The sequence below is a fragment of the Microtus ochrogaster genome, chromosome 6 (assembly GCF_000317375.1).
Source record: "Microtus ochrogaster isolate Prairie Vole_2 chromosome 6, MicOch1.0, whole genome shotgun sequence".
Lineage (NCBI taxonomy): Eukaryota > Metazoa > Chordata > Mammalia > Rodentia > Cricetidae > Microtus > Microtus ochrogaster.
In genome coordinates this window covers 71,063,597-71,073,377 of record NC_022013.1, presented here as the reverse complement: position 1 = coordinate 71,073,377, position 9,781 = coordinate 71,063,597, and the positions used below count along the sequence as shown (strand labels likewise).

At 44.0% G+C, this 9,781-nt stretch overlaps 1 protein-coding gene across 3 annotated transcripts in view; it reads left to right on the top strand.

Moving 5' to 3' along the window:
- The window catches only part of Mark1 (microtubule affinity regulating kinase 1), a 104,198-nt gene that overhangs the window by 76,382 nt on the left and 18,035 nt on the right, over nucleotides 1-9,781 (top strand). For all 3 annotated transcript variants that reach the window (XM_026779729.1, XM_005348829.2, XM_005348828.2), the window contains exons 8-12: nucleotides 1,514-1,750; nucleotides 1,837-1,956; nucleotides 5,722-5,821; nucleotides 6,846-6,958; nucleotides 9,578-9,731. In XM_026779729.1, the coding sequence (XP_026635530.1) occupies nucleotides 1,514-1,750; nucleotides 1,837-1,956; nucleotides 5,722-5,821; nucleotides 6,846-6,958; nucleotides 9,578-9,731 (724 nt within the window). The remainder of the gene's footprint in view (nucleotides 1-1,513; nucleotides 1,751-1,836; nucleotides 1,957-5,721; nucleotides 5,822-6,845; nucleotides 6,959-9,577; nucleotides 9,732-9,781) is intronic.

Genomic DNA, 9,781 nt, shown 5'->3' with positions numbered 1-9,781 from the left:
CGTGCGCCACCACCGCCCGGCCATTAAACTTTATTTTTATATTGAAATAAAAATCATGTTCAGCAACCATGTGTCCAGTCCAGTCCAGTGGAGAGAGGGTCCCCATATGTCCCAGGACTGTATCCTCAGCACTGTGTGCTGGTGTCTCTGGAGGCAGCAGTTTACTTAGATTGCCATCTAGACTATTGTGGAGAAAGTGTTCTGGAAAGTCTACCTTAGTACAGATGGCCAAGGAAACTTAAGCCCTTATAGCAGAAAGGCATGTTGTTGTTGTTGCTGCTGCTGCTCAGTCCACAAATGTTGATTTAATGTAACTCTTCCAGATTCATTCATTTTTATAATATCTGTGTCCACTTTTATTTATTAACAAGTTGGTTGGTTTTTGTCTTGTTTTCTTGTAGGGAATGAGGGGTCTGGGTTTTATTATTTTGAAACACGGTCCCACCACGTAGCTAGCCCAGGCTGCCTGCCTCAGTTTCCCCATGATGAGATTATAGGCTTATACATGGCCCTGGCCAGTATCCCCACACAGGTGTGACTCTAGACTATGAAGTTGACAATTAATACTAGCCACCACTGTTGTAGTTACACTTTTCACAACATTGAGATAAGCTAGAATACCACAAGCCGGGTAGGGGGGCCTTGGAGAAGGGAGAGACGTGTGTCAGGCACCCCAGTGAAGCACCAGTCCTCTGGTTTTCATCTTGGTCAAATTTTACTCCTTTTTGGACTTTGATCAAGCAACCTACAAACCAGCCCATAACTTTATTAGTCTGTTTATCCATCAATTAAAAATGGAATTTACATGAAACATGCACCAAAAAGCAAGTTTTCATTAAATTGTTTGCATTTATAGAAGTTTCCATTAGGTGGTTATTTTAGAATTTTATGAAAAATCTCTTGAACATAGGAGCAGAGTCCTTGCTTCCTCCAGAACGTGACTCTCGACAGGAGTCTGAATTTAGAACAGCAAGCGCTGCTGAAAAGAAAGACCATGGAAGCCCAATTGTCCACTTGTTTCCTTTCACTAAGCACTGCTTTGTTGAGGAAGTGCTCTGTAGGAGGGGACAGGGGACGGAGTAAAGGAGCCAAGACCGGACATACCCTGGAGCCTGCCATCATCTGCTTATTCAGATGGTGCTCCTAAGGCTAATCTTGGCTTAAGTCTGAGGCAAAGTGGAATTTCAATGTATATTCTTTAGAATAGATAGGTCCTGTTAAGGTACAGTTCCGAGATGCCTCTTACCATGAAGTTAAAACCCTTTAAAATAAAGTGTGGGGGTGGTGTTTAAAATAACCTTTCTGAAATAGTCCTATGTGCGTTCTTTTTCAAGTGTTAGAATCCAGTCTTGCGCAGATGTCGCTTGGACAGCTGCGCACTGCACTGCAGAAGTGGATGTTAGTCTTAAATGAGAGGCAGGCACTAGCAGACTTAGCATCTGAGAGAAGTGCAGCGGACATCTTTATTTTGTGTGCACTTTTTACATTGTCCTTTTTATTATTTTCCTCTTAGGCTGAAAACCTTCTCCTTGATGCTGATATGAATATTAAAATTGCTGACTTTGGTTTTAGCAATGAATTCACAGTGGGGAACAAATTGGACACTTTCTGTGGAAGCCCGCCTTATGCTGCCCCCGAGCTTTTCCAAGGCAAGAAGTATGATGGGCCAGAAGTGGATGTGTGGAGTCTGGGCGTCATTCTCTACACGCTTGTCAGTGGCTCCCTGCCCTTTGATGGCCAGAACCTAAAGGTACCTGCTGTTTGGTGCTGACGCCCTTCTCCCCAGGAGCTGTAATGCCAACTACTACTTACAAACGCTTTCCTTCTTTGTCCAAGGAACTTCGTGAGCGAGTCCTCAGGGGGAAATACCGCATTCCCTTCTACATGTCCACAGACTGCGAGAATCTCCTGAAGAAACTGTTAGTGCTGAATCCCATAAAGAGGGGCAGCTTGGAGGTGAGTGTGCTGTGTGTTCCAGGTACACAGTCGGTACACAGCATAGACGCTGCAGGTGCGGTTCCCAGTGTTTGCCCAGCTTCTAATGTGCCTTTTCAGCATCAGGAAGTAATGGTTCTTTATTGAAAACCCACAGTAGGTCTCTCCAAAGGCTTATTTCTTCTTCGTTCTTTGGTGAATTATTAAAATAGACACAGTGGAGGCAAAGTTGACGCCCTCAGCCCCGCAGCCAGGGTTCCTTTGTATACTCCTGGCTGTGAACTCACCTTATAGACCAGGCCTCGGATTCAGAGATCCACCTGCCTCTGCCTCCTGAATGCTGGAATTAATGGCGAGCGCCACCACCAAAGTTGACTTTTGAAGGGGATAAACCTAGCTTGTGTCAGAAACTACGTGGTCTAAAACAAAAACCTGTATGTTAAGACTGACCAGATCTTTGAAGGTTGAAAATGATTGTGGAAATTCTAAACCAGTTAACTCTTCATCTGGAATCACGTGAAGCCAAAATCTGCAATAGGAACTTCTCGTCAGTACTGAGAATTTACAGACATGAGCAGGTGCTTTTCCTTTAGATACTGCTGTTGCCCGCATGCATTCCATACACACTATCTTCATGTCCTAACTGTTACAGAACCAGCAGAGGTCCTAGTAACCAAGATGACAAGTCCCTTTCCCTTCTTAGGCTGTAACTGGGATAACTGATGATCATTTTTCCCTTCTGGGTCTTCTTTGGTTTTTAAAGACTATGTGTTGAAAGTGTTTGCTTTCATGTATGTGAATTACATGCATGCAGCGCCCTGAGATGCCAGAAGATGGGGGTAAATCCCCTGGAACTAGAGTCACAGGTGATTGTGAGCTGCCATGTAGGCCTGAGACCTCAACCTGGGAAAAATGCTTTCACTCTCCTAGCCGCCCCTCCGGCCCCTTCACGTCTGTCTTTAGGAATATTTTGGCCTAGAGTTTGAAAGACTCAGTATCCGTTCCTTACTTGAACTTTTAAACTCTTCCTTCCTGCGTGGGAAGGACAGGGAGAGCAGTGAAGCTCCTGCTCAGTTCTCTGTTTCACCGGGGGCTTTCTGCACACACCATGAGGTGCAGTGGAGGTACAGCCCTGGGAAGCCAGCCCTGCTCACAGTGCTCAGCTCAACTTGGGCATCCTCATTCTTTTCCACGCATACTTTTTCTAAAAGACATAGTATGTTTCGGTGGAAATTGAAGACTTGGGAAACTAAGTGCTTTGAAGAAGCAGATCAATTGGTATTTTTTACTGCATTGTTCGTTCAGGTGTGATTAGTTCATAGCTCAAATTTTTTTGTGACTTTTCCTTTGGGGGTGAAATGACATGTTAATACTGATGTCTCTAGTGAAAGCCCATTTCTGTCTTACTGTTTTTCTCAGCTTACTTCCACCCATTCATAGAAAGTGTGTGTTGGCTCAGAATGGAAAACCACTGACTTGTCAGTTCTGAGAGTCTAGAACTAGCTCTGGGGTCCACTTTTTTCTTTTAAGATTTACTTAAATTGTATATATGTATGTGGGTGTGTAACTGAGTGCTAGTGCTAGGGGAGGCTGGAGGTGTCTGTGGGATCCACTCCTATCCAAAACTCCCTTCACTTGCCTGCGAGTAACAGATTCCCAGAGCTGAGACAGCAGTTCACAGAAAGGCAGATTAGAGAGAATGCAGACAGTCGCCTGGGGAGACAGTGCTTACAACCTTCTGTGGGCTGCTAATAAAAACTAATGTGCTTCCCTCAAAGACGACTATTTACTGATTTCAAATTTGGCCAGAATAGTTATCCAAATGGTTTACTCTTTGATCCTTAACATTACGAGGCTGCAAGTTGTGCAGACCTCATGATAGGTTTATAAGCCCAGCTTCTGTGGAAGAGTTGAGGATCAAAGCCAGACTCAGCAGCTGAGCCCCTACAGCTCAATGGGAGAGCCTGTGCCTGGCACACACAGGGCCATAGTGCAAGCTTTGGAACCTGTCCCCGAACTCTCTCTGTAGACCAGGCTGGCCTTGAACTCACAGAGATCCACCTACCTCTGCCTCCTGAGTGCTGGGATTAAAGGTGTGCACCAACAGCACCTGGCTATTGCTATATTTCTTTAGCAGAATAAAAGTAGTAGGTTTTTACATAGGCCCATGACTTATCCAGTCTCAAGTTCTTGGCCACTTTAGAAGTGTCAGGTTTGGGTAGCATGTCAAGGAATGAGCTTAAATCCAGTCAAAAGGTGGTTGGTTACTCCCATGACACCTGTGCCACTGATGCACAATGTGTCTTATACATTCTCTTTAGAGGAAGGATTTCTTACAGCAAACCTCAAGAAACCCCCTTGAAGTATTGAAGTAGTAGTAAACTCAAGAATTGTCTTACATGATCTTCATATTATTATTATTATTATTATTATTATTATTATTATTATTATTATTCAGCACAAACATTTCTTGGGGGAGAAGGTAGGGGAACATCAGTGCTTGGCCATGACCTTCCTCATGACTATACCAGTAAGTTGCTCATCTCCTCCCAGTCTTGTCACTTTGTGGCCCTTGTTGAGGTTCATGGCTATGGAGTAACACAGGCCATGGCTGTGGACAACGGGGTTGGAGGGGACATGACACTGGCTGAGTCTTGCCGTGTGTGCCCATCTGCCCTCACGAGAGCCCAATAGTGGCAAATATGGCCACAACTTCATTTGTAGTTTTTATTTTTTTTAATTTTATTTATTTTTATGTGTGTGAATGTTTTGCCTGCATGGATGTCTGTGCATCATGTGTGCACATGAGGCCTCAGAGACCAGAATTGGATCCCCTGGAACTGGAGTTGCAGGTGGTTAAAAGCCATCTGTAGGTACTGGGAATCAAACTAGTTCCTCTGGAAGAACAGTTAGGGCTCTTAACCTCTAAGTCATCTTTCCAGCCCTTTGTACCAGTTACAGTTAGTAAGCTCTAGCATTGTGTGTGTGTGTTGGCGGGGGTCTGTAAACTTGTAAAACAGTTATTTTCAAAGCACTCCTCTGTGTGTAAGCATAGCTTTTAGCCAGTAGTAGAAGTTTGGAGCTGTAGTTTGTTGCTTTACGTATGCTGGATGTTCTCTCTCACCGAGCTGTAGCTGTCCCCTTCCACTCCTTGGTTAGACCCCACTAGGTTGTCTTTAACAGCCCAGGGCTGACATTTACACCACAAGGTATTTGGTTCTGATAATTCACGTCAGTACCTGTTTTCACCTTGATTGTTACCTAATTTCTGATTCTGGGCTTTAATGATTACCATCATCCTTTCCCAAATTCTTTGACTCAACTGGACTGACTAGCCTAGATTTCCATCCCCCAAGATATCCTCTTTCTGATGAGTGGAATTTTAAAATAAATGCACGAGTTTGATAAAAGGCCAAAAATGAATAAATCATATATATATATATATATATATATATATATATATATATATGAAGCAAACGTTAAAGTCAGATTCTCATGTTAAAACTTTCCAATTTAAAAATATTCATTTTAATTTGAAAATATTCCTTTTAAAGGAAGGAGGGTTGTTTTGCATTGCTTTTTGTGAGTACTGGTTCATCTAGTTGTGATAACATTCTGGGTGTCCAAGAGAGCCACACCTTCTGTTGGACCATTAACTAAAGTAGATAGAGTAACTTTATTTGAAATTGTCACATGACTCTTGTTGAGTGAACCAATAAATTTCACATTTGAGGAGTGGGTTGAATGTTGTAATTCACCAGACGTGACTTAGAGTTTATTTCCTAGCAAATAATGAAAGACCGATGGATGAATGTTGGTCATGAAGAAGAAGAACTAAAACCATATTCTGAGCCTGAGCTTGATCTCAATGATGCAAAAAGAATAGGTAAGTGTTTAAATACTGTGAGGGTCGCTGCCATAGACTACAAGAACTGGTCCATTGACCTAGCACAGTATTGTTCATGTGGGGCTTTTATTTTAAAATACTTTCATTATCACCTTAATGGCCAACACTAAAGTATTCAAGTTCCTTAGTTTGTTTTCATTTATATCTATGGTCCTGTTCAATTATTGGAAACTATAGCAAAAAATAAAATAAACTAGACAAGCATACTTATTTCTTCCTGCACCCCTCACTGGAAGAATACCCACTAGAACTATTAGCACTGAGCAGACTAAAATGTATAGTAAAGTCCAGGACACAGAAATCTAAGCTGTGGGCACGTTGCTTCACCCTTTCTGCTTAGCAGACCTTCCCTGACCCCATGACCTAATGAGAACATTGTGAAAGCCTTACTACCAGAACTGTGAACTGCCGATGAAAAGGGAAGCAGAGGGCTTAGATCGAGAGGGTTGTCTCCTCAGGAGTAGCCGAGAAGGTGCTGAGAGAGTGAGAGCGGAGAGAACCAAGCGTGGGCACGTGGGAGGCCCAGACAGTACAGACCTTGCCTGGACAAAGGAAGTCAGCTCAGAAATGCCCCCAGGAAATGAAAACTGGCTGAATATATTAAATCCATAACATAAATAATTCTGCACACAAAAAATTAGAAATGGGGCTGGAGAGATGGCTCACCAGTTAAGAACACTTGTAGCCCTTGTAGAAGACCCAAGCTCAATTCCCTGCTCTCAGGTTGTGGCTCACAGCCATCTGTAGCTCCAGTCCCAGGAGAGCTGACGCCCTCTTCTGACGTCCACAGACCCCAGGCAGGCCTGTAGTGCACACAGATACATGTAGGCAAAGCAATTAAATAAATGTTAAAATTACAAATGTATAGTATCTGAATATATAGTTAAAGCTCACTTTGAATATTATAAGAACTAGTTTTTCCTAACATTATTGGCAGACCTATATTTTTGCTGATTGTTTATTAAATAGATACATTTTCAGAAACTTTTTTCTTTTTTTCTAGACATTATGGTCACCATGGGTTTTGCACGAGATGAAATCAATGATGCCTTAGTAAGTCAGAAATACGATGAAGTCATGGCTACTTATATTCTTCTAGGTAGAAAACCACCCGAAGTAAGTTTTTTGTCTTTTTAAATTAATATAGATTAATTCTTGAATTAAATGGATAAAGATATGTTAGTAAATATAATTGTCTCTTTGTGGAACCAAAAATCACAAGAAGATCCTAGCAGTCTTATTAGAGATCACAAATCAAGGTGCTGAATTGTATACTGATCTCATTAGGAATGAGCAGGCCCACTGCCCTGCTTGGCCCTAGCAGCTCTTCCCACAGTCTTCACTTTGAGCATGGTGTCCCGAGAGTTAGTTGTGTAGTGCACACTGTGTAGCCAAAGGCAGTGTACAGTACGACAGGGTCCTAGGGTCCTAAGCAAAGAGAAGCATGTGTGTCTGCAGCAGCGTAGATACCTGAGCCCCCAGAAGAAGGTGCCTCCTGGCGCTGGCCTTGTGTCAAGTGGCTCTTCTCGTAGGCAGCAGAGGTCCATGTTAAGCAGACAGTGCAGAAAATGACTGTGTGCAAGTGGTGGCCACACGAGTAAATGATGCTTTGGAAAAGCAGCTAGAGAAGGATGAACTGAAATAGGAACCGAGGCCAGATCATTGAAAGTTGAAATCTAGACATCTGTGGGAGGCATTCTGAAAGAAAAAGAAAAGGCTATAATTAATCATAATTAAATACCAGCTATGAACAAAATCATACATTCCAACTGAAGTTTATTGAAGCTGTCTCTGTCAGAAGCTATGCTGACACCATGAGGGTAAAGCCCGGAAGTCCTTCTGTCCAGGAGCCCTCAATGTAGATCTCAGCAGCATTATTGTTGGCCATGGGGCGTGCTGCAGACACTCTGCGAGTGGATGAGAGCTGGCACCTATAACGAGCTAGGGTGAAACCCACCATGGTGGTCCATGTGACATGCCAGTGGGAAGACGTAATGAGCCCTGATTTCTCACAAGTGCCTGCTGTCTAAGGTGGCTTGTCAGTAGGCATGTGGCTTGTGTAAGGTGGCGTGTCAGGAGGGCACATGGTTTGTGTAAGGTGGCATGTCAGGAGGGCACATGGCTTGTGTAAGGTGGCATGTCAGGAGGGCGCATGGCTTGTGTAAGGTGGCATGTCAGGAGGGTGTGTGGCTTGTGTAAGGTGCCATGTCAGGAGGGCACGTGGCTTGTGTAAAGTGGCGTGCCAGGAGGGCACGTGGCTTGTATAAGGTGGTGCATCAGTAGGCACGTGGCTTGTGTAAGGTGGTGTGTCAGTAGGCACGTGGCTTGTGTAAGGTGGCGTGTCAGTAGGCACGTGGCTTGTGTAAGGTGGCGTGTCAGGAGGGCGCGTGGCTTGCATAAGGTGGCATGTCAGGAGGGTGTGTGGCTTTATCAGAAGGGCGGGTGGACTGAGAATCTAGCTCAGTGCAGGGTGGTGGGAGGACAGTCTTGTTGGATGGCACTTATAGGAGAGATGAGGTATAAAGATCTGGATTTGGAGCAAGGATTTGATTACAGTGTGGGAGTTGTTACCCGTATATAGCATGCACGTCCTAGGAACTGTTGTAACCATCACTGGCATTAACTTGTCTGAGCCCTTGGCGAGCCGACTGAGCAGGAAGAACAGCTGCTACATGCAGAGGGGTCTCCAAGGGGCACCGGAACCAGGGGCCATGCACAGTATCAAGAGAGCTAGTGGGAATGGCCCAAATAGTTGTTTCTAGCCTCTTCCGGCTGTTCCTACTTAGATTTCAAATGACCTCTGGGGACTTTAATTTTCTTTTTAATTCAAACACAAATTCCAGGCGTCTATTAAAATCAAATATGAATTGTATTGGAAATAAATTGTATTGGAAGCTACCATGAATGGCAAATCAGGCTCACTGCCCCCATCAGAGCCACCAACCACGTCCTTCATTTTCTGTGAAATATGGACAAAAGTACTTAGCTCTTAGGACCGTTGAGCAGGTTTAGTACAGTAATCCTTGTTAGTACGGTAATCATTGACACACTTAGAATAGTGTTGGTGGATCACCTCTCCATGGCCCTGCTGCTGTAGCCAGCAGCATTCTTACTGCTTGACACCAATAGCCTGACTTCCCAGTGCAGTCCCGGGGTTGGCTCCGAACCTTACCAGCATCGTACAGCTTTCAAATTACAGAGAGAGGTTCTGTGTCAGCCCCAGCTTATCATGGTCAGCTACAGAGAAACCCTGTCTCAAAACACAAAAAAACAAACAAAAAAAAGTAGATTTTAGATTGTCTCCTGTTTGAAACCCAGTGATGTCCTCAACCTTGTTTTTTTTTCCATCTGGAGAGTGCAGGTTAATATATCACATGTTTGTAGCAATGATTAAACAAAGTAACATGTAAACACCTAAAAACTGTCTGCTGTGCGGTTACCATGCAGTGCTTCGTGGCTCTTACTTGTTTGAGCTAACCTGAGGAGGTGAGCACAGTAGCAGACATCAGTGTGAGCGTTCTCATACCCAGCTTACTTGTTTGAGCTAACCTGAGGAGGTGAGCACAGTAGCAGGTTACATCATCATTGTGAGCGTTCTCATTCCCAGCTTCCTCCTTTCCTTCTTGCCAGTTTGAAGTCTGTTTTTTAGTTTCAATTGCTCCTTACAGAGCTTCAAATCATCCTATGTATGCAAACACTTTGCTGTTTTAAAATCTGGGTGATCGCTCTTCTCAGTTTGAAGGTGGTGAGTCACTGTCCAGTGGAAACCTGTGTCAGCGATCCCGGCCGAGCAGTGACCTGAACAACAGCACTCTTCAGTCCCCGGCTCACCTGAAGGTCCAGCGAAGCATCTCAGCCAACCAGAAGCAGCGCCGCTTCAGTGACCATGGTGGGAGAGCAAATCTAAGAATGAGAGACAGGCTAGCTGTGTGTGTGTGT